This window comes from Cnephaeus nilssonii (genome assembly GCF_951640355.1).
Source record: "Cnephaeus nilssonii genome assembly, chromosome: 3".
Classification (NCBI taxonomy): Eukaryota; Metazoa; Chordata; class Mammalia; order Chiroptera; family Vespertilionidae; genus Cnephaeus; species Cnephaeus nilssonii.
In genome coordinates this window covers 111,283,843-111,309,946 of record NC_137074.1, presented here as the reverse complement: position 1 = coordinate 111,309,946, position 26,104 = coordinate 111,283,843, and the positions used below count along the sequence as shown (strand labels likewise).

Sequence of the window (26,104 nt, the reverse complement as noted above, 5' to 3'; positions counted from 1 at the left end):
GAAGCAGTCATCAAAAAGCTTCCAGGAAACAAAAGCCCTGTACCAGGTGGCTTCACAAGGGAGTTTTACCAAACATTCAAATAAGAAATATAACCTATACTCTTCAAACTATTCCAAAAAAATCCAAGAGGAAGGAACACTTCCAAGCTCTTTTACTGAGGCCAGCATTATCCTAATTCTAAAACCAGATAAAGACACTATAAAGAAAGAGAATTACAGGCCAATATCCATGATGAACATAGATGCTAAAATCCTCAACAAAATATTAGCAAATCAGATCCATCAATATATTAAAAGATCATACACTATGACCAAGTGGGATTTATCCCAGGTATGCAAGGCAGTTACAATATTCACAAATCAATAAACATCATACATCACATAAACAAGTTGAAAGACAAAAACCACATGATCGTATCACTAGATGCAGAAAAAGCATTTGACAAAATCCAACACCCATTTTTGATAAAAACTCTCAGCAAAGTGGGAATAGAAGGAGCATATCTCAACATGATAAAGGCCATATATGACAAACCTACAGCCAAAATCATACTCAATGGGCAAAAATTAAAAGCATTTACCCTAAGAATAAGAACAAGACAGGGATGCTCACTTTCACCACTCTTATTCAACATAGTACTGGAAGTGCTAGCCACAGCAATCAGAGAAAAAGAAGAAATAAAAGGCATCCAAATTGGAAAAGAAGAAGTAAAATTGTCATTATTCGCAGATGACATGATACTATACATAGAAAACCCTAAACACTACATCAAAAAACTATTAGCCTTAATAAATGAATTCGGCAATGTAGCAGGATACAAAATTAACGCCAAGAAATCTATGGCATTTCTATACACCAACAGTGAACTTACAGAAAGAGAGACTAAGAAAACAATCCCATTTACCATCGCACCAAAAAAATTAAGATACCTAGGAATAAACTTAACTAAGGAGGTAAAAGACCTCTACTCAGAAAACTACAGGACATTGAAAAAAGAGATAGAGGAAGACATAAATACATGGAAAAGCATACTGTGTTCATGGATTGGTAGATTCAACATCATTAAAATGTCCATACTACCCAAAGCAATCTATAGATTCAATGCACTCCCCATTAAAATACCAACAGCATATTTCACAGACCTAGAAAGAACTCTCCAAAAATTCATCTGGAATAAAAATTTTTTTAAAAAGACCTCGAATAGCTGCAGCAATCCTGAGAAAGAAGAGCAACGTAGGTGGGATCTCAATACCAGATATCAAGCTGTATTACAAAGCCACTGTTCTCAAAACAGCCTGGTACTGGCATAAGAACAGACGTACAGACCAATGTAATAGAATAGAGAGCCCAGAAATTGACTCAAACCACTATGCTCAATTAATATTTGATAAAGGAGGCCAGAGCATACAATGCAGTCAAGACAGTCTCTTCAATAAATGATGTTGGGAAAATTGGACAGATACATGCAAAAAAATGAAACTAGACCACCAACTTACACCGTACACAAAAAGAAACTCAAAATGGATAAAGGATTTAAAAGTAAGACATGAAACCATAAAAATACTAGAGGAATGCACAGGCATCAAAATATCAGACATATGCCAAAGCAATTTCTTCACTGATACTGCTCCTAGCACAATAGAAACTAAACAGAAAATAAACAAATGGGACTACATCAAAATAAAAAGCTCCTGCACAGCTAAAGAAACCATCAACAATACAACAAGAAAGCCCACTGCATGGGAAAACATATTTGCCAATGTTATCTCCGATAAGGGTTTAATCTCCAACATTTATAGAGTACTCATACAACTTAACAAAAGGAAGATAAACAATCCAATCAAAAAATGGGCAACAGACCTAAATAGATACTTTTCGAAAGAGGACATAAGGAATGCCAAGAGGCATATGAAAACATGCTCAAAGTCACTAATCACTGAGAGATGCAAATCAAAACGACAATGAGGTACCATCTCACACCTGTCAGAATGGCTATAATCAACAAATCAACAAACGACAAGTGCTGGCGAGGATGAGGAGAAAAAGGAATCCTCGTGCACTGCTGGTGGGAATGCAGACTGGTGCAACCACTGTGGAGAACAGTATGGAGTTTCCTCAAAAAACTAAAAATGGAACTCCCATTTGACCCAGTGATCCCACTTCTAGGAATATATACCAAGAAACCAGAAATACGAATCAGAAAGGATATATGCACCCCTATGTTCATAGCTGCACAATTCACCATAGCTAAGATTTGGAAACAGCCTAAGTGCCCATCAGCAGATGAGTGGATTAGAAAACTGTGGTACATCTACAATGGAATACTATGCTGCTTTAAAAAAGAAGGAATTCTTACTATTTCCAGCAGCATGGATGAAACTGGAGAGCATTATGTTAAGTGAAATAAGCCAGTCGGTGAAAGAAAAATACCACATGATCTCACTCATTTATGGATAATAAAGAACATTATAACCTGATGAACAAAAATATAGATAAAGAGGCAGAGAAGCATCATACAGACTGTCAAATTACAGCGGGAAGACGGGAGGTAAGAGATCAACCACAGGACTTGTATGCATGCATATAAGTATAACCAATGGACGCAAGACACTGGGGAGTGGAGTGAGGGCATGTATGGGAGTGGGGTAGGAGGGCAATGGGGAGATATGGACACATGTAATACCTTAATCAATAAAAAAATTTTGGAAAAAATAAACACCTCAAATAGCGATGATTAACATTTATTGAGCACTTATTATATCCCAGGTACTGAGACGAAGCGCTTTACTAGTACATGTACTATCTCATTTTATTTCACAACAGTCTTGAGATTTAGAGGAGATAAATCCTGTTCACACAAATGATTAGTGATACAATGAGAATTTGAGTCTAGGGACATCTGATTGCTAAGCCCACATGCCTTACACGGCATCCAAATGGAGTATCCATTACACTTCCTCTGCCCCCACATAAAGGAATGAGCGGCAGGCCTCTCCTGAAGCACACCACTTCTTTACCAAAGAAAATTTTCACCCCATCCCCCAAGCCACAATCAAAGTCACACCAATTATGTCCCCTAATACCCCAAAAGAATGGTCAGCCATGAATTCTTCCATTTTAGGTACATGATGCCTCTCAGTCATTAAATTTATTGAATCAATTTTACCTTACAGCCATTTAATTCCAATTGGAACACAATTATTATTTAAAAGACAGGTTATTTTTATGTTTGTTTCAGAGCTTTATTTCACATTTATGCTAATATCAATGTTTCAAAGCTATTTTCTATGATTTAAGCTCTTCTGGCCCCATGTGCTACAATAACATAATGAAATCTGTGCCAGTTCATCAGACAGTTGGCATTGGATAGGAGGACACCAATGCATCTAAGAGCCATGGCTTATATTATGGCTATCAAATGACCTTCCTAGTAGGAATGCCTCAATGCAAAACAGGCTTCACTTTACATAAAGTTGGACTTACCAAATATTTGATCAAGTCATTTTATATCATGTTCTAGGCCTCAGTTTCCCTATCTATAAAAGTGGGGATAATAATGTTACTTTCTTAAGAGTGATTAGCAGCATTCAGTGAGATTATTCTTGTTAATTACATTGCACAATGCCTGGCACACAGTAAGTGCTCAATAAGAGGTAGCTACTTTTAAAAACCGTAATCTGTGAGTGGCACTATCTGAATGAATGAAGGTCTCAGTGAACCAATGTGTTCAATTACCAAACAACTTGCCAACAACCAAAGAATGAAGAAGAAAACAGTCACTACTATGCTGACTGGAAAGATGACTCAATGTAGCCGATTCTAAATCCAGACACTTTATAAAAGCTGGATGGCTCTAAATCTGATGTCTTATCTTGGCTCAGCATAATCGATGTCATTACTAACCAGCATGGACATTTTATTAGCCTTTGGTATTTAATCCCCCAGGTTATTATTCTCATTTTTTGCTAATTTATCTATTTATTTTATATTCAATATTATTTTGTACTAGAGACCTAGTGCACAAAATTCGTGCACGGGCTGGGGGCGTTGTGTCCCTCAGCCCAGCCTGCACCCTCTCCAATCTGGGACCCCTCGAGGGATGTCCGACAGCCCATTTAGTCTGGACATCCCTCTCACAATCCAGGACTGCTGGCTCCCAACCACTTGCTTGCCTATATTCCCTATGCCTGATTGCCCCTAACTGCTTCTGCCTGCCAGACTGATTACCCCCTAACCACTCCCCTGACAGTCTGATCGATGCCTAACTGCTCCCCTGCCGGCCCGCTTGCCCCTAACTGCCCTACCCTGCTGGCCTGGTCACCCCTAACTTCCCTCTCTTGCCACCCTGGTCACCCCTAACTGCCCTCCCCTGCCAGCTGGGTCACCCCTAATTGCCCTCCCCTGCAGGGCTGGTTGCCCCCAACTGCCCTCCCCTACAGGCCTGGTCCCCCCAACTGCCCTCCCCTGCAGGCCTGGTTGCCCCTAACTGCCCTCCCCTGCAGACCTGGTCACCCCTAACTGCCCTCCCCTGCAGGCCTGGTCCCCGCCAACTGCCCTCCCCTGCAGGCCTGGTCCCCCCCAACTGCCCTCACCTGCTGGCTTGGTTGCCCCTAACTGCCCTCCCCTGCCAGCCGGTCACCCCTAACTGCCCTTCCCTGCAGGCCTGGTCCCTTCCAACTGCTCTCCCCTGCAGGCCTGATCACCCACAACTGCCCTCCCCTGCTGGCCATCTTGTGGTGGCCATCTGTGTCCACATGGGGGTGGCCATCTTGTGTATTGAAGTGATGGTCAATTTGCATATTACCTCTTTATTATATAGGATTCATTTCAGATGTACAACATAGATGTTAGACAACCATATACTTTACAAAGTGTTCCCCTAATATTTCCAGATCCACCTGGCACCGTACATAGCACAATATTACTGACTACATTCCCTATGCTGTACTTTATATTCCATGACTTCTATAACTACCAATTTGCACTTCTTAAACCTTCACATTTTCACCCAGTCCCCCAATACCCTTCCCTTCTGGCAATCATCAGCCTGTTTTCTGTATCCATGAGTCTGTTTCTGTTTTGTTTGTTCGTTTATATTGTTCTTTAGATTCCACATATATGTGAAATCATTCTTCAGTTGTCTTCAGTAGTGGTTTCAAGTCAGGAACATTAACTGGGATTTTTTTCCATTTTCTGCCCCCATCCCCCTTTTTCTGCAATGGTATAAAGTAGTCAGGGGAGAGCACTACCTTTGATCTTCTATTCCCCACTGGGAGACATTTATGCAAGGCACAGGCAACAAAATAACTTCTAACAATCATTACCACAGACATTTGACAAAATAGCCTTAATTTTTAAGCCATGAAACTATATTGAATCAGGCTGGGTTTTCAGAAACACATCTGCTTTAAGCATTTATTCCTTCAAGCTTTATCTTGTGCCCTTTCCAGTTGTTAATGCAGGACACCACTAGTTTTATTAATAGAAATCTCCAAAATAGCTGAGATAAATCCAACATTTCACTATCAGGCATTTGTACCTAACCCAAATCTTGATCTCCGAGGAAAAAAGCAGCAGTCTTCCGTTGTTAATAATACCCACTTCGAGGAGAATACCCTTTTAAAATATGCTTACTGTGATTTTCCAAGTGCATTTGCTATTTGGAGGGTACACTCCAGGAAAACCTTCGCTGCCAATAAATCCAGACTCTCCAGTAAGAACACCACCACATGTGAAAACAGGTCTGTGAAATAAAAGGGAAACAATTTGAAATATGTCAACTTCAGAATGTATAGTCTAGTAATATGGATGAAGTTAATATGGATTAATAAATGCCTGCACCATATAAGGGATTCAAGAGCTTGCTAGCTCTCAGAATATAGCCCGATAAAACATTCCGTCCAGCTGCCACCTGTCTCCATCATAATAACACAAGCTCGATAGTTCTATTATCCATCCATCTATCCATCCATCTGTCCGTCCATCCATCTATCCATATGAAATCAAGTTCTCTACGCAGTGGTAAAATGTTATAGGAAAATGGTAAATGGAAAATTTAACCAGGGGCAGTGAGAGAGAGATGATGAAAACTAGGCCACGTGATGTGCATGGTTTAGAGATAGACAAGCAACTGGTTAATATAAAAAAGTTTCTCATCCCCTTTTCTGAAAATCGTTGGGCATTGGCAGACCCTCCCATTGAAAAGGTAGGTTGATGGAGGAGGTGACAAAGTTGGCCCTGAGTGAGTCCCTCGGCCCAGGTGCTGGAGCCGCCCAGAGGTTAAGTTTCAGGGAGCCGGAGCGGCTCGCAGGGCAGCAGGGCACCATGCAACTCAAGTTTCCCCCTAGGCTTAATTAAGTCTGTCTCTCCAGGGAAAAACAGAAGTAAGCCTAAATCCACAGATTTGGGTCCTAACGCTTCCTTGCGGGAGGGAAGACGCTGGTCAGATGACGCCCTCGCTACGTGGTGGCCGGGCCAGCGGCGGCCAGGGAGCCCCGCGGCCGGACCCGGGCCCGGGGCCTGCCCAAGGCTGGGTCCCTGGGCGCCCAGAGCAAACTGAGGAGAGCTGCGCCCGAGGCTGCGGGGACAGAGCGAGGGAGGAAAGAGGGAGAGGGCGGGGCGCGTTACCTCTCCGAGTGCTGCTGACCCGACTGCTGGGCCGCCAGCAGCAGGCCGAGCACAACCCAGGTGCCCGCGCCGCTCATGGCCGGTGGAGACGCTCCGGCCGCCCGCGCTGAGCACGCCGGCTACGCCCCTGGCTCGCACCCGGCGCGCACTGGAGACACTCTGTGCGCGCTCTTACGCACGCGCGCGGCCGCGGGGCAGCCCAGGTATGCGCGGCTGGAGGGGTCCGGAAGCTTTTAACGGCGACTGCGGAGCAGCCTGACTCGACGATTCCTTTCCCCAAGGAGTGGCTGACAGCCACTGGCCACTGCTGAATGTCCCGTTTGTTCTCTGAGGCAGAAGGGGCGGCTCCCATGCCTCAGCCACCTCCTCTCTAGCTGGGGCGGGCGAGCGTCTCCTCCCCCGCACCTGGGACCCGCATCCCTATCTCATCCCGCCTGCAGGCCTGTGGGGAGATGAAAAGGGAACCCCTCCTTCGCCCACCGCCGCCCATTGGTGCCCAAGCGCGACCTGGCTCAGTAATCCACAGATGATCACAGGGTGGGGTGATGTTTTTCCCTAGCTACTTTTTAAAAAAAGTATTCGCGCCTGCTGGAAAACCTGAGGTTCCTTCTTTATTTCTGTCTCCTTCAACCAGCCCACATCTAAGGCAAGAAAAGGGGAAATAGAAGAGGGATTCTATCAGATTTTAACTCTTTTCCGTTTTACTGGTGTATGAGATGAGTGCTTCCTGATAACTAGGGACTAATAAAAGAAAAACAAAAAGAGAATGGGTTTATTGATATTTTCAACACTGATGCCACCACAAGAGGGATATGGCTGAATCTAGATGCTTTATTTGGGTTGTTCACCTTCTAAGCAAAAAATAAATAAATAAATAAAAATAAGCATTATGTTAGTACTTATCAAGACTCCATTTCTAATAATGAGATACAATATTAAGAACATAAACACTCCTGGCAAGGAATAAGTAAAAACTAGCTGCAGGAAATGACTTGACATTTAATAGTGGAGACACCCAGCAACTAATAGTAGGAACCAGAATGTCCCTGTGGAGTTTACATTATTTTACTATTTTTGAAATAGAGAAGGAAAGGAACAGCAAGAACTGCAACTTTTATTTTTTTCTAAAGGCACCACACCCTGTATGACATTTCAAAAAAGGGGATTACAGAATTTGGCAAACTATTTTACATCCTAAAATATACTTCCTCAACCCAATAAAAATTGCTTTAAAACAGCAAAGAGCAAAATAAATGATTGTTTATTTTGCACTCATTTCAAGAATATGCTATCCAATGGCATTAGTGTTTTATATATTTTATTAAAAAGTCATATTTTAAATTATAAAATAAAAATATTGCTCAATTCACTTTCTGGTAATGATTTGAAATGGTCATAGTCAGAAAATACTTCATTCTTAGGAGTAAGCTAAGTTTTCAAAACTTAAAATTAAAAGACTAAATATTAAACATGCGTAAATGGATAGAAAACCATTTGAGCATAAATATGCAACAGTATTTCTTTTTAAAAGATTTTAAAATTTTTACTTTAGAGAGAGAAGGGAAAGAGAGAAAGAAACATCAAACCCACAACCTGGGTATGTGCCCTGATGGGGAATACAGCCTGCCACCTTTTGGGGTACAGGACAACACTCCAACCAAATAAGCCACGACTGTGTCCATATCCTCACTAAAGCGTTAGGGTTCCAACACTGATGGTCATGTTCTTGAGACACATAGAAAGACATTGATGTCACCATGTGATATTAAAAGTTTACTAAAACCCATATTATTTGGTCTTACAAACATACATTTGACTTGGAACTACAGTTCTGAACAAAATTATAAAACTTAAATGTGTTGAGGAGCTTAATGTGTTAAAATTGAGACAGACCCAAGTGGACTCTGAAAGTATGTTTAAAGTCACTTCTGTGAGACCAATTTTTGGGCTTTAGCCAAGTAGAATTGATATGTGCCCGGGAGTAGTTCAGGCAGTAGGAAAAGGGTGAGGTAGAGAGGACAAAAACCCTGTGTGTGGATTCTCCAAAGAAAAGTAGTGTGGTAGGTGGAATAATCCTTGTGATCCAAAATATATATGACCCAATCCTCCAATTCCCCTTTCCTCTAGCAACCACCAGAGGCAAAGATATTGGTATTCTGTGTCTATGTCTATTTCAATTTTGTTTGTTCATTTATTTTGTTCTTTGGATTCCACACATCAGTGAAATCATATGGTATTTGTCTTTCTCGAACTGATTTCACTTAGATTAATACCTTCTAGGTCTATCCATGTGCTGTTGCAAATGGTAAGATTTCATCCTTTTTTTGGCTGAGTAATATTCCATTCTATATATGTATCACAGGTTAGTTTGTTTTTATCCAGTCATCTATTGATGGGCACTTGGGTTGCTTTCATATCTTAGTGATTATAAATAACAGTGTAATGAACATAGGAGTGCATATATTCTTTCAAATTAGAGTTTTGGGTTTCTTCAGATAAATCCCCAAAAGTGGAATTGTTGGGTCAAAGACAGATTCATTTTTAATTTTTTGAGGGACTGAATTCAACTTTTTAGATACTATCAACATTTAGGAACTCCCCATAATCTTTGAATTCTTGTGCATAAATCCATAAGTAGATACTTTTGTGAAGGAGAATTTTTAGATTTAACAGTTTCATACTTTTTTTTTTTTATGTCTGTGAACATACATTAGGAAGTAGACCTCCCCCACTTTCTCCCAAGAATGAAACATTGGAGAGGAATTGTACCGGTTCAACTTCTTAGAAAAACAACTGAGTCCACTCAGGCTAGATCAAGCAGTAAAAGAGACATTTAAAAATAGAAGGTAGTTCACATTACCATTAAAAGAATTAAAGAAACTGTTTCAAGGTTAATTTTTCTAGAACAACTAGAGGACCGGTGCACAAAACTCGTGCACAAGGGGTGGGATCCCTCAGCCCTGCACCATCTCCAATCTGGGACCCCTTGAGGGATGTCCAACTGCCGATCCCAGTAGGTAGGATCGGGCCTAAACGGGCAGTCAGACATCCCTCTCACAATCCAGGACTTCTGGCTCCCAACTGCTCACCTGCCTGCCTTCCTGATTGCCCCTAACCGCTTCTGCCTGCCAGCCTGATCACCTCCTAACCACTCCCCTGCCAGCCTGATTGATGCCTAACTGCTCCCCTGCCAGCCTGTTTGCCCCTAACTGCCCTCCCCTGCAGGCCTGGTCACCCCTAACTGCCCTCCCCTGCAGGCTTGATCGCCTCCAACTGCCCTCCCTTGCAGGCCTGGTCCCTCCCAACTGCCCTTTCCTGCTGGCCATATTGTGGTGGCCATCTGTGTCCACATGGGGGCAGTCATTTTGACCACATGGGGGCAGCCATCTTGTGTGTTGGAGTGATGGTCAATTTGCAAATTATTATTTTATTAGATAGGATTAAATAGAATAGAGGCCTGGTGCATGGGTGGGGCCAGCTGATTTGCCCTGAAGGGTGTCCCGGATCAGGGTAGGGGTTCCCTTGGGTCATGGGGCAGCCTGGGCAAGGGGCCTGTGGTGGTTTGAAGGCTGGCCATGGCCCCGGCAACCCAGGCAAAGGCCCTGGTATCTGGGATTTATTTATCTTCTATAATTGAAACTTTGTAGCCTTCAGCAGAGCCAAGCCTCCTGCTCACTCTATGGCCGCAGCCATTTTTGTTGGGATTTATTTATCTTCTATAATTGAAACTTTGTAGCCTTAAGCAGAGGCCAAGGCAGGCCAGGGTGTGCAGAAAGCTTGGCTTCCTCCATTGCTGGGTAAACCCAAGCCTCCTGCTCTCTCCATGGCCGCAGCCATCTTGGTTGGGTTAATTTGCATACTCACTCCTGATTGGCTGGTAGGCGTGACTTGTGGGTATAGCAGAGGCACAGTCAATTTGCATATCACTCTTTTATTAGATAGGATGGCCAAACTTTCACTTTAGAAATGGCCCAGTGAGAAATCTGTTGCTATTGCTGCCACCAAGACTAAGCACTAAATGAAAGTATTCCGACTTGCTGCAATTGTGACTGCTATGAGCACATCGGATTCATTTCTGACCTAGGAAGTTCAGCCTGCAACACTCCTGCACCAAAAGCCAGGCATCTCTGTTGCCACCTATGGAACAAAACCTCATCACAGAACCCCATTCCTCATGCTGACCTCTTGAATCAAAGTCTCATATGCAAGTATATATGATTTGGAATGTCTGTGTCACATGGCTGCATCTCTGATGCAAGGCAGGCTAGGAATTCAACACTTTGTGAGGAATAATTCAACTGTAGGAATGCCCCCAAATATTAAAAGGCTACTGAGAATACAATGGGCGGGAGCAGTATGATTAATGCCCATGACAGGGATCTACAAAGTTCAGTTAGCCTGTATCCTTACATCCACTTGCTGAGAAAAACAGTCCCAAGTGGGTCTTTATGTATAAAGTAAGGGGCAATGTAATATCCATTAACAGAAACCAGCTGTACTCATCTGTCCATTCTGGACAAAGTAGTCAACTGCTTTTTGCTGATTTGGAATAAAAATTTGTCCAATAAAGGTACTCCAGAATGAGTCATCATCATCATCCCTAATTGTTCTTGAGCACTTGTTACACACCAGGAACTGTGATAAGTGCTTTACAGTAATATTTCGTTTAATTCTCTCAAAAACTCTGTGAAGTAAGAACAATTATCACCATTTAACATATGAGGATTCTGACATTTCTAGAGGTTAACTACTAATCCAAAACCTGCAAAACATAAATAAAACACTGGGATTTGAACCTGGGCTAATTGGAATGTTCAAGTTCCTGATTAATATTGCATGCCAATCCAATGGAGCCTGTCGTAATGCACATAATGCTCAGTGCACATGGAGATGGCAGTTGTAGTGGATGGACATATTTTTTTATCCATCTGAGATCACTGATTCCATTCATTGGTCCTCCAGCACCCAGATGGGTCATGTGACTCAGGAATGTTCAGAGAGCTCTTTCAGAACTTTTCTACTGAAGATAATACTGGGGAAATGTTTCTTCTGTGTGGTTCTGGTCAAGATGGCAGAATAAACAAACACTGTGCTCACTGCCTCCCAGGACCACTTCAAAATTACAACTAAATTACAGAACAACACACCTTATGAACCACCTGAAGATTAACTGAACAGAAGTCCTATTCCTAAGGATATAAAGAAGAATCTACATCCAGACTGTAGGAGGGGTGAAGACATCCAACAGGCTGGTCTCGCACCTACATGTGGCTGTTGAAAAACAGGAGGTTGGCTAGAGAGATTAAAATGGTGGCAGAGTAAGTGGTTGCTGCATGGACACACTCATAGAAACAAACTGGAATTACAACTAAAATACAGAAAAATTTCCTGAATAATCAACAAAAGAGAATCCCGATACCTGAGGACTGAAGGTGGAGACCTCTTAGAGACTGCTAGGAGGGGCAGAGTTGTGACAGGGCTGGCCAGGCGCCCCAGACAGCAACTCAAGTTCTGGAGAGATAGCTCAGCTGTGGGGGGTTGCCACTGAGACTGCTGGGATCTAATTCCCAAACTGGCCCCCCAGCAGAGAGCACCAGAACTGAGAAGGGAACCCACATAAAATCTGCCTGTGAAAAGCAGTGGGGTTGCTGCCTGCCAGGGAGCAACAGCTGAAAATTCAAGCACTCTCTTAAAGCGCCAATACACAAAACTCCCTGTGGAGCAACCCACCTTGTGCTCTGGCAGAGGGAGGGCAGAGTGGACTGGAGCTGTGTGAGCAGAAGCCAGGTTTGGGGACTCACGGGTTAGAGCTCAGAAGGAAGACACCCCCAATTTCCTGAGATGAGTTATTCCCTCACATACACAGCAGAGGACATCTTTCCCACACAGATATTTCCCTTGCCTGGAGGGAAGAGAGTTGACCCACCCTACTGGAAAATACTTTGCCCTCCTAGAAGAAGCAACTGCCCCACCCTGTTGGAAAAAACTCTCACCATACCTGAGGATGATTGCCTGAGGCAATTCAAGTCAGATTCCTATCAGTCTGTAGGCAGAGGTGATCTCTGGAGTATTTGAGTCTTTGCCTGATCAAATTAGTCAGGAACAGCGTTTGACACTGTCCTGAACTAGAGATTGAGAGGTGTAGAGGATCTACCTAATACATAGTCACAAATCCAAATAGGCAGCCAAAATGATGAGACAAAGAAACAACCCCCAAATGAAAAAACAAGAGAATTCTCCAGAAGAAGAGATAAATGAAGCAGCGATAAGAAATTTATCTGAAACAGAGTTCAGAGTAACAATGGTAAAGATACTCAAAAGCATGAAAAAAGACATAGTAACTATGAAAACAGAAATAAAGAGTGACATAACACAAATAATGAATACATTGGAAGTAATACACAGCAGATTAGGGGAAGCTGAGGATCGAATCAGTGAATTAGAAGACAGGGTAGAAAAAAATCACTCAATCAGAGAACACCCCCACCAAAAAAAAAAAAAAAAAAACATTAAAAAAAGAAGGAAAGCTTAAGGGATTTATGAGACAATGTGAAACATAATAATATTTAAATACCTTTCCTAGTAGAGGAAAAAGTCAAACAAGTTCAGGAGACACAAAGAATCCCAAGCAAGAAAAACCCAAACAGGCCCACGTCCACACATATCATAATTGAAATGCCAAAAATTAAAGACAAAGAGATAATCTTAAAGGCAGCAAGAGAAAATCAAACCGTTACCTATAAAGGCTAATCAAACCTCCAATAAGGCTAACATCTGATTTCTCATCAGAAACTTTAGAGTCTATAAGAGAATGGCATGAAGTACTCAAGGTAATGGAAAGCAAGGATCTGAGACCAAGATTACTATATCCAGCAAGGCTATCATTCAAAATAGATGGTCAAATAAAGAGCTTCCCAGACAAAAAAAGATGCCTGAAGTAGTACATCACCACCAAGCCAGCATTACAAGAAATGTGAAAAGGACTGCTGTAATGAGAAGAAGAAACAGAGAAAGAAACCTAGCCATACATAATTACATGGCAATAAATAAGTACTTAACAATGATAATCCTGAATGTAATTGGATTAAATGCTCCAATCAAAAGGCATAGGGTAGCTGAATGGATACAAATACATGACTTAACTATATGCTATCTACAAGAAACTCGCCTCAGAACAAAAAAACACACACAGATGAGAGTGAAGGGATGGCAAAAATATTTTCCATGCAAATAGAAAAGAAAAAGCTGGAGTAGCAATACTCATATCTGAAAAAATAGACTTCAAAATGAAGGCCATCACAAGAGACAACAAAGGTCACTACATAATACTAAAGGGATCCATCCGACAAGAGGGTATAGCCCTGTTAAACATATATGCACCCAATATAGGAGGACCTAAATATATAAAAAACACATCTAGAGGGCTTTAACAGAGAGATTGACAATAATACAGTCATAGTAGGGGACTTCAACACCCCTCTGACTTCACTGGATAGATCTTCCAGACAAAAAAATTTAATAAGGAAACAGTGACTCTAAAGGATACACTGGACCAGATGGATTTAATTAACATTTATAGAACATTTCTCCCCAAAGCAGTAGAATATACATTCTTATCAAGTGCACATTGGTCATTCACAAAGATAGACCATATGTTAGAACACAAAACAAGTCTCTACAAGTTCAAGAAGATTAAAATCATATCAAGCATCTTCTCAGACTACAGTGGAATGAACTACAGTAAAACACCCAAAAACATTCAAACACATGGAGGCTATTAGCATGTGATTAAACAACTAGAGGCCCAATGCACAAAATTCATGCAAGGGGCTCAGCCTCCGTTACGGCAGCAGCTGCTTTGGCCCATGCTGCCACAGCAGCTGCCTCTACCTTGGCCCCCACCTGAAACGGCAACCGCCTCTGCCTCAGCCCCGGCCTGCCACAGCAGCCAGGGGCCTCTGCCACCTCTGTGTTGGCCCCCACCCATCCCAGCAGCTCCCTCTGCCTTGGCCCCTGCCACTGCAGCTTTGTCCAGAAGGTCATCTGGAAGGACATCCGGAAAGACATATGATCTAATTAGCATATTATGCTTTTATTATTATAGATGAACTAGAGTCCTGGTACACAAAATTCATGCACGGATGGGGGATTCCCACAGCTCAGTCTGCACCCTCTCCAATTGGGGACCCCTTTCAGGATGTCCAACTGCTATTTTAAACCAGCAGTCAGACATCTCTCTCACAATCTGGGACCACTGGCTCCCAACTGCTCACCTGCCTGCCTGCCTGATTGCCCCTAATTGCCTCTGCCTGCCAGCCTGATTACCTCTAACTGCCCTCCTCTGTGAGCCTGATTGCCCCTAACTGCCCTCCCCTGCTGGCCTAGTTGCCCCCAACTGCCCTCCCCTTCCAGCATGACCTTGCCCCCAATGGCCCTCCCCTGAAGGCCTGATGTCGCCCCCAACTGCCCTCCTCTGCTGGCCAATTTGGTTCTGATTGGTCGGTTCCTATGCCAGCATCAAAAGATCTGCCTCCTAGGCAGCCATTGGCTCCCCACAGCACCCACCTTTGGTTCTGATTGGTCAGTTCCTATACCAGTCAATGTCAGAAGCTTCACCTCCTAGACAGCCATTGGCTCCCCATAGTACCCAGATTTGGTTCTCATTGGTCAGTTCCTATGCCAGTCAGTGTCAGAAGCGCCACCTCCTAGACAGCCATTGGTTCCCCACAGCACCCACCTTTGGTTCTGATTGGTCAGTTCCTATGCCAGTCAGTGTCAAAAGCTCTGCCTCCTAGGCAGCCATTGGTTCCCCACAGCACCCACCTTTGCTTCTGATTGATCGGTTCCTATGCCAGTCAGCGTCAAAAGCTCCGCCTCCTAGATAGCCATTGGCTCCCCACAGCACCCAGATTTGGTTCTAATTGGTCAGTTCCTATGCCAGTCAGCATCAGAAGCTCCACCTCCTAGACAGCCATTGATTCCCCATAGCACCCAGATTTGGTTCTCATTGGTCAGTTCCTATGCCAGTCAGCATCTCCAGGCCTATCTGTGGGCCTGATCAAAGCAGCAGCGCTTAACAGCTGAGAAAGAAAAGCCTGGCTGCTGGTGAAGATCAGAAAGAAAGAGGGAGAGAAAGAGAGAGGTAAGTACACTGATCAACAGCTTCCACTGAGGCTGCAGATCAGACCCTGACTCACTTTCTGGGTCTTAGTCACCTGGGCAGTCAGTGCTGGGTCACCAGGCTGCAGCTGGGCAACCCGTGCTGACTTCCAGATGGTCAGCGTTTGGTCGTGAGCGGTCATTACAATCCTGGGCTTTTATTATTAAGATGGGTTACCAATGAGATCAAGAAAGAAATAAAAATTTAAAAAAACTTCCTGGAAACAAATGAAAATGAACACACAATAACCCAAAATCTCTGGGACATACCAGAAGCAGTCCTGAGAGGAAAGTTCAGAGCAATACAGGAATACCTAAAAAATAAAAAAAATAAAAAGAAGCAATAAACTATTTAACCCTAAACTTAAACAACTAGAAAGAGAGCAACAGAAAGCCAAGAGTAAATAGAAGAAAGAAAATAATAAAAATTACAGCAGAAATAAATAACATATATATATATATATATATATATATATATATATATATATATATATATATATCAATGAAACCAAGAGCTGGTTCTTTGAAATGATAAACAAAATTGATGAACCATTAGCCAGACTCATCAAGAAACAAAGACTGAAGAGGCTGTAGCATGGCTGGAAGTTACTGTGTGGTGGCAGCTAAGAAGGTGGCTGCGGTGGCAACTGAGGCATCAAAGTTGGAATGGAGGAAGTAGAATTCTCATTATTTGCAGATGACATGAGATTGTACATTTTAAAAAAAACCTAAAGACTCCATCAAAAAACAACTAGATTTAATAAATGAGTTTGCAATGTAGCAGGATACAAAAACAACACCCAGAAATCAATGGCTTTCTTATACACCAATGAGTTCTCAGAAAGGGAAACTAAACAAACAATCGCATTTACCATTACAATAAAAAAAAATTCAGATATTTAGGAATAAAATTAACCAAGGAGGTAAAAGACCTATACTCTGAAAGCTGCAGGACATTGGGAAAAGAGATAGAAGAAGATATAAACAAGTGGAAGAATATATTGTGTTCACAGATTGGTAGAACCAACATCACTAAAATGTCCATACCATCCAAGGCAATCTACAGATTCAATGCAATCCCTATTAAAATACCAACAGCATATTTCACAGAGCTAAGACAAATACTCCAAAAAATTATATGGAATCAAAAAAGACCCCAAATAGCTGCAGCAATTTTGAGAAAGAAATACAAAGTTGGAGGAATCACAATACCAGATTTCAAGTTATACTACAAAGCTACCATAATCAAAACAGCCTGGTACTATCATAAGAACAGGCATATAGATCAATGAAACACAGAGAACCCATAAATCAACCCAAGACACTATGCTCAATTAATACTTGACAAAGGAGGCAAGAACATAAAATGGAGTCAAGATAGTCTCTTCAATAAATGGTGTTAGGAAAATTGGACAGATACATGCAAAAAAATGAAACTAACTTACACCAACCAACTTACACCATACACAATAATAAATTCAAATGGATAAAAGACTTAAATGTAAGTCGTGAAACCATAAAATCCGAGAAGAAATCATAGGCAGCAAAATCTCAGACATCTCTCCTAGCAATCTGTTTACAGATATATCTCTTAAGTCAAAGGAAACTAAGAAAATAAACAAATGGGACTACATCAAAATTAAAAGCTTCTGTACAGCAAAAGAAACTATCTACAAAACAAAAAGAGAGCCCACTGTGTGGGAGAACATATTTGATACATCTGATAAAGGGTTAATATCCAAAATATATCAGGCACTCATACAACTTAACAAAATGAAAACAAATAATCCAATTAAAAAATGGGCAAAGGACCTAAATAGACACTTCTCCAAAGAGGACATACAGAAGGCCAAGAAGCATATGAAAAAATGCTCAAAGTCACTAATCATCAGAGAGGTGCAAATTAAAATGACAGTGAAGTATCACCTTATATGTGTTAGAATGGCTATCAGCAACAAATCAACAAATGACAAGTGCTGTCGTGAATGTGGAGAAAAGGGAACCCTAGTTCATTGCTGGTGGGAATGCATACTGGTGCAACCATTATGGAAAACGATATGGAGATTTCTCAAAAAAATTAAATATGGAACTGCCAGTGATCCCACTCTTAGGAATATATCCTAAGAAACCTGAAGCACCAATCAGAATTAATGTATGCACCCCTATGTTCATAGAAGCACAATTTACAATAGCAAAGATCTGAAAAGAGCCCAAGTGCCCATCAGTAGATGAGTGGATAAAAACTGTGGTAAATTTATACCATAGAATACTATGCAGCAGTAAAAAAAGAAAATCTTACCCTTTGAGACAGCATGGCTGGACCTGGAAAGTATCATGCTAAGTGAAATAAGTCAGCCAGAGTTTCACGTGATCACACTCATATGGGATCTAAGTAACAAAATAAACTGATGAACAAAGTGGATCCAGAGGCATGGAAGCATGGAACAGACTGAAGAATCTCAGAGGGAAGGTGGAGGAGGGTGGGTGGATGGGAAGTAATCATCCAAAAACCTTATATACATATATGCATAACCCATGGACACAGGCAATAGGGTGTTAAAGGCCTGGGGTGGGGAGGCGGGGGCAGGCTAGAGGTGTTAATGGGGAAAAAGGGGAGACATATTTAATACTTTCAACTATAAAGAAGTATATATATAAAAAAGAAGAAGATAAGGTAGGAAAAAAAAAACTCCCATACAGAGCACCAAATGGGAAAAAAAATTAAGAAGCAGGACAGTCTAAGGCATCATTGCAATAGCATGAAACATAACAACATTTGTATTATGTGGGTAGCAGAGGGACTAGAACCAGAGAAAGGAATAGAGAGCCTGTTTGAAGAAATAATGGCAGGAAATTTTCCTAATCTGGTGGAGGAAAAAGTCACTCAATTTCTAGAGACAAAGAGAGTCTCCATCAAGATGACTCTCAAAAGACCCACACCTAGACACATAATAATGAAAATGGCAAACATTAAAAGAAAAAAGATTATTTTAATTTTTATTGATTTCAGAGAGGAAGGGAAAGGGAGGGAGAAATAGAAACATCAATGTTGAGATAGAGTCATTGATTGGCTGCCTCCTGTATGCCCCACTACCAGGGATTGAGCCCACAACCCAGGTATGTGCCCTGACTGGGAATTGAACCTTGACCTCCTGGTTCATAGGTCGATGCTCAACCACTGAGTCACACCAGCTGGGCCAAAGAAGGATTCTTAAAGGCTACAAGAGAGACAGTAAGTTACCTATAAGGGAGTTACCTTTTAGATTGTTAGCTGGCTTCTCAATAGAAACACTTCATGCCAGAAGGGAATGGCATGAAGTATACAAAGTAATGAAAATCAAGTGATGGAACCCAAGATTACTTTATTCAGGAAGACTATCATTCAAAATCGAAGGTGAAATGAAGAGCTTTATGGCGGGGGTGGCGGGGGTTGCGGGGGGGGGGGGGGGAGGGGCGGCTAAAAGAGTTTATTACCACCAAACCAGCACTTTAAGAAATGCTAAAGGGACCCTTGTAAGAAAAAGAAATAGAGAGCAAGAGAAGAACACAGGCATAAAGAATAAGTATGGCAATACGTAAGTACCTATCAATAATAAACTCAAATGTAAATGGTTTAAATGTTCCAATCAACAGACAGAGGGTAGCTGAATAGATAAGAAAACATGATGCATATATATGCTGTCTACAAGAGACCCACCCAAGAACAAAGGACTCACACAGAATGAGAGTAGAGGGATGGAAAGAAATTTCCAGGCAAATAGAAATGAAAAAAAGCTGAAGTACCAATACCATGTCTGACAAAATAGACTTCAAAGTGAAGGCCATAACAAGATAAAATGAAGGCCACTTCATAATACTAAAGGGATCAATAAAGTAGAGGATATAACTCTGGTCAACTAACATGCACCCAATACAGAAGCATCCAATTATATATAAAAAAAAAACTTCTGGAAAATTTAAGAGAGAGATAACAGCAATACATTCATAGTAGGGGACCTTAACACCCCACTAATATCACTGGATAGGTCTTCCAGACAAAAAAAATCAACAAGGAAACAGTGATCCTAAATGACACACTAGATCAGATGCAATTAATTGACATTTATAGTACACTAGAGGCCTGGTGCACGAAATTCGTGCACGGGGGGCGGGGGGTGTCCCTCAGCCCAGCCTGCACCCTCTCCAATTTGGGACCCCTCAAGGTATGTCTGACTGCCCGTTTAGGCCCGATCCTACGGTAGGATCGGGCCTAAACGGGCAGTCAGACATCCCTCTCACAATCCAGGACTGCTGGCTCCCAACTGCTCGCCTGCCTACCTGCCTGATTGCCCCTAACCGCTTCTGCCTGCCAGCCTGATCACCCCCTAACCACTCCCCTGCCTGCCAGCCTGATTGATGCCTAACTGCTCCCCTGACAGCCTGTTTGCCCCTAACTGCCCTCCCCTGCAGGCTTGGTCACCCCTAACTACCCTCCCCTGCAGGCCTGGTTCCCCCCCAACTTCCCTCCTCTGCCAGCCTGGTCACCCCTAACTGCCCTCGCCTGCAGGCTTGATCGCCCCCAACTGCCCTCCCTTGCAGGCCTGGTCCCTCCCAGCTGCCCTCCCCTGTTGGCCTGGTCACCCACAACTTCTCTCTCTTGCAGGCCTGGTCCCTCCCAACTGCCCTCCCCTGCTGGCCATCTTGTGGCCGCCATCTTGTGTCCACATGGGGGCAGCCATCTTGTATGTTGGAGTGATGCAGTCAATCTGCATATTACTCTTTTATTAGATAGGACAGAGGCCTGGTGCATGTGTGGGGGCCAGCTGGTTTGCCCTGAATGGTGTCCCGGATCAGGGTAGGGATTCCCTTGGGGCATGGGGCAGCCTGGGCAAGGGGCCTGTGGTGGTTTGCAGGCCGGCCATGCCCCCTGGCGACTCAAGCAGAGGCTCTGGTATCTGGGATTTATTTATCTTCTACAATTAAAACTTTGTAGCCTGGAGCGGAGCCAAGCCTTCTGCTAGCTCCATGGCAGCAGCCATTTTTGTTGGAATTTATTTACCTTCTATAATTGAAACTTTGTAGCCTTAAGCAGAGGCCAAGCCAGGCCAGGGTGTGCAGAAAGCTTGGCTTCCTCCATCACCTGGGGCAACCCTAGCCTCCTGCTCTCTCCAGCTCCATGGCTGCCGACATTTTTGTTGGGATTTATTTATCTTCTATCATTGAAACTTTGTAGCATTGAGTGGAGTCCTGGACCAACAATGGCAGGAGAAAAGCTTGGCTTCCTCCATTGCCAGGGAAACCCAAGCCTCCCTCCTGCTCTCTCTGTGGCCACAGCCATCTTGGTTGGGTTGATTTGCATACTTGCTCCTGATTGGCTGGTGGACATGGTTGGTGGGTGTGGCTTATGGGTGTAGCGGATGTACGGTCAATTTGCATATTACTCTTTTATTAGATAGGATTTTACCCCGAAGCTAGAGAATATACATTCTTCTGAAGTGCACATGGAACATTCTCAAAGATAGACAACATTTTAAGACACAAAATAAGTTTAGACATGTTCACAAAGATTGAAATCATGTCAATGATTTTCTCAGATCACCACGGCATGAAATTAGAAATTAACTACAATAAAAACACTCAAAAACATTTAAGCACGTTTAGGAGAAAGAGCATGTTATTAAACAATGAATGGGTTACCAAAGAGATTAAGGAAGAAATAAAAACCATCCTGGAAATAAGTAAAAATGAACACACAACAACCCAAAATCTATGAGACACAGTGAAAGCAGTCCTCAGAGGGAGGTTCATAGCATTATAAGCCTACATTAAGAAAAAAAGAAGAAGGAAGGAAGGAAGGAAGGAAGGAAGGAAGGAAGGAAGGAAGGAAGGAAGGAAAGAAAGAAAGAAGGACTCTAATAATGATTTAACTCTACAACGTAAAGAATTAGAAAGACAACAACCAGAAAATCTTAAAGTAGAAGGAATGAAATAATAAATATCAGAGTGGAAATAAATAACATAAAGACTAAAAAAATCAATACAAAAGATCAATAAAACCAAGAGCTGGTTCTTTGAAAAGATAAACAAGATTGATGAAACTCCAGTAAAAATCAAGAAACAAAGAGAGAGGACCCAAATAAACAAACTAAAAAACAAAAGAGGTGAAGTAACAATTGACCCAACAGAAATCAAAGGATCATAAATAAAAAAAAAAAAATACTACGAATGACTATATTCCAACAAACTGGATAACCTGGAAGAAATGGTCATATTCCTAGAAAATAACAATCTTCCAAAGCTCAATGAGAATTAATGAGAAAACCTGAATAGGATGATAACTACTGAGGAAATAGAAGCAGGAATAAAAACAACTCCCAGCAAACAAAAGCCCTGGTCCGGATGGCTTCACAAGGGATTTTTACCAAATATTCAAAGAAAAACTAACACCCATCCTCCTCAAAGTATTCAAAAAAATCAAGAAGAAGGAACATTTTTAAGCTCTTTTTATGATACCAGCATTATCCTAATTCCAAAACCAGATAAAGACACTACAAATAAAGATAATTACAGGCAAATATTCCTGCTGAACATGGATGCTAAAATCCTCAACAAATCAGACCCAGCAATACATTAAAAAAGATCATATGCCATATTCCAGGGATGCAAGGCTGGTACAGTATTCACAAATCAATAAATGTAATACATCACATAAACAAATTGGAAGACAAAAATCACATCATCATAGCAATTGGTGCGGAAAAAAACATTGGACAAAATCTAACACTTTTTTTTAATTAAAAACTCTCAGTAAAGTGGGAATAAAGGAACCATAACTCAACATAATAAGTCCATATATGACAATCCTACAGCCAACATCATACTCAATAGGCAAAAACAAAAATCATTTACCCTAAGAACAGGAATAAGACAGGGATGTCCACTTTCACCACTTTTATTCAACATAACACTGGAAGTCCTAGCCCTAGTGATCAGACAAAAAGAAAAAATAAACTCATCCAAATTGGAAAGGAGAAAATAAAACTGCTATTATTTGCAGATGGCATGCTATTGTACATAGAAAACCCTAAAATCTCCATAAAGAAAACTAATAGATTTAATAAATGAACTCAGAAATGTAGCAGGATACAAAATTAACACCCAGAAATCAATGACATTTTTATACACCAATAATGAACTCTCAGAAAAAGAAACAAAAAAAAAATTTCCACTTACGATTTCAAGAAAAAAATTAAGAAACTTAGGAATAAATTTAATCAAGAAGGTAAAAGATCAGCACTTGAAAAACTCCAGGACATTGAAAAAAGATATAAAGGAAGATATAAACAAGTAGAAGAATATACGATGCTCATGGATTGGTAGAATAAACACCATTAAAAACACCATTGCTTACTACCCAAAGCAATCTATAGTTTCAATACAATCCCTATTAAAATACCAATAACATAGTTCACAGATGTAGAACAAGAATTGCAAAAAATTATATTGAACAGCCCAGCCAGCATGGCTTAGTGGTTGAGTGTCAACCTATAAACCAGGAGGTCATGGTTTGCTTTCTGGTCAGGGCACATGCTGGGTTTCTGGCTCAATCCCCAGTGTGGGGCATGCAGAAGGCAGGCAATCAGTTATTCTCTCTCATCATTGATGTCTCTATCTCTTCCTCTCCCTTCCTCTCTTAAATAAATAAAAATATTTTTCAAAAAAATTTATGGAACCAAAAAAGACACCAAAAAGCCACAGTAATCCTGAGAAAGAAAAACACAGTTGAAGGAATCACATTACCAGAAATCAAGTTATACAACAAAGCCACTGTAATCAAAACAATCTGATACTGGCACAAGAACAGGTATATAGATCAATAAAAGGTAATAGAGACCCCAGAATTGACCTAAGCCAGTGGTCAGCAAACTCATTAGTCAACAGAGCCAAATATCAACAGTACAACAATTGAAATTTCTTTTGAGAGCCAAATTTTTTAAACTTAAACTTCTTCTAATGCCACTTCTTCAAAATAGACTCACCCAGTCCATGGTATTTTGTGGAAGAGCCACACTCAAGGGGCCAAACAGCCTCATATGGCTTGCGAGCGGCAGTTTGCCGACCACGGACCTAAGCCATTATGCTCAATTAATATTTGACAATGGAGGCAAAAGCATACAATGGAGTCAAGACAGTCTCTCCAATAAATGGTGTTGGGAAAATTGAACAAGTACATGCAAAAAAATGAAACTAGACCACCAACTTACACCATACACAAGAATAAACTCAAAAGAGATAAAATACTTAAATATGTCATGAAACCATAAAAATCTTAGAAGAAACCATAGGCAGCAAAATCTCAGACATCTCTCATAGCAATATGTTTACTGATACATCTCCTAGGGCAAAGGAAACTAAGGAGAAAATAAGCAAATGAGACTACATTAAAATAAAAAGCTTCTGCACAGCAAATGAAACCATCAACAAAATAACAAGATAGCCCACTGCATGGGAGAAAATATTTGCCAGTGATACAATCGATAAGGGGTTAATTTCCAAATATATAAGGAACACATACAACTTAACAAAAGGTAGATAAACAATTCAATTAAAAATGGACAAAGGACCTTAAATAGACACTTCTCCATATGAAAAATTGTTCAGTCACTAATCATCCGAGAGATGCAAATTAAAATGACAATGAGGTATCACCTCATACCTGTCAGATGGCTATCATCAACAAATCAACAAACCATAAGTGTTGGAGAGGATGTGGAGAAAAGGAAACCCTAGTACACTGCTGGTGGCAATGCAGACTGGTGCAGCCACTATGAAAAACAGTGTGGAGTTTCCTCAAAAAATTAACAACAGAACTGCCATTTGACCCAGTGATCCCACATTTAGGCATATATACTAAGAAACCAGAAACACCAATAAGAAAGGATATATGCACCCCTATGTTCATAGAAGCACAATTTACATTAGCTTAGATTTAGAAACAGCCAAGTGCCCATTAGCAGATGAGTGGATAAAAAGGCTGTAATACATTTACACAATGGAATACTATGCAGCTGTAAAAAAAGATAGAAATCTTACTATTTGCAACAGCATTGATGGACCTGGAGAGAATTATGCTAAGGGAAGTAAGCCAGTCAGGGAAAGATATATCACGTTCATATATGGAATCTAAAGATCAAAATAAACTGATGAAGAAATAGATCCAGTGACATAGAAGCATGAAACAGGCTGACGAATTTCAGAGGGAATGGGAAGTGGCAGGGGGAGGGAGTTGATGGTGAGTGAATCACCTGGGAACTTATAAGTGTATGCATATATATGTCACGCATGGACACAGACAATAGAGTGGTGAAGGCCCCTAAGGGGTGGGTGCAGGGTACAATGGGTCAATGGGGATAAACCAAACAAAGGGATCATCTGTAATACTTTCAACAATAAAGATAAATTTTAGAAAAATAAATAAAAATGAAAGAATAAAAACAATAAAATGAATTTTAAAAAACTACAATACATATGCAATTTAATTTTTTATAAACTTAATGGTAATCTCAACAAAAATCCCCTAATCAGGAAATATAGCTTAAAAGAGCATAAACAGAGGAAAGATGTGTGGAATACCACCAAACAAAAACAACAGACAGAAATATAAAGGAAAAGAACCAATGGAGTCACAGAACTACCAAAAAATGAAAGATAAAATGACTGTAGGAAATCGTCATACATTAATAATTACCTTAAATATAAATGGTCTGGATTCACTAGTATAGAGGCACAGAATAGCAGAGTGGATAAAAAAAAAAAAAACCAACCATGTGCTGCCTTCAAGAGACACATCTAAGCTGCAAAGACAAAGGTAGATTCAATATAAAAGGGTGGAAATGATTCTCCAAGCAAATAACATCCACAGAAAAGCTGGTGTAGCCATACATATGTTTGACAAAATAGATTTAAAGATAATAGGAGACAAAGATGGACACTTTATAATGAAAAAGGGAACACAACATCAAGAAATCATAATACTTCATTTATATGCACCCAACCAGGGAGTACTGAAATATATAAAACAACTACTCACAAAACTAAAGGGAGAAACAGGTCAAAACACAATCATAGTTGGGAACCTTAATACTCCATGGACAGCTCTAGACAGATCAACCAAACAGATAATGAGTAAAGAAATATCGGCCTTAAATTAAACACTAGGCCAAATGGACATAATTGACATTTACAGACCCTTTCATCCCAGAGCATCAGATTATACATTCTTCTCCAGTGCACATGGAACATTCTCAAGGATATTCCATATATTGGGTCACAAAACTA

At 41.1% G+C, this 26,104-nt stretch overlaps 1 protein-coding gene across 3 annotated transcripts in view; it reads right to left on the bottom strand.

Moving 5' to 3' along the window:
• Nucleotides 1-6,933, bottom strand: part of PCOLCE2 (procollagen C-endopeptidase enhancer 2) — a 202,759-nt gene extending 195,826 nt beyond the window's left edge. For all 3 annotated transcript variants that reach the window (XM_079767106.1, XM_079767105.1, XM_079767107.1), the window contains exons 1-2: nt 6,629-6,933; nt 5,636-5,744 (exon numbers count right to left, since the gene is read on the bottom strand). In XM_079767106.1, the coding sequence (XP_079623232.1) occupies nt 5,636-5,744; nt 6,629-6,705 (186 nt within the window). In that variant the 5' untranslated portion in view covers nt 6,706-6,933. The remainder of the gene's footprint in view (nt 1-5,635; nt 5,745-6,628) is intronic.
• Between the last annotated feature and the right edge of the window lie 19,171 nt (nt 6,934-26,104).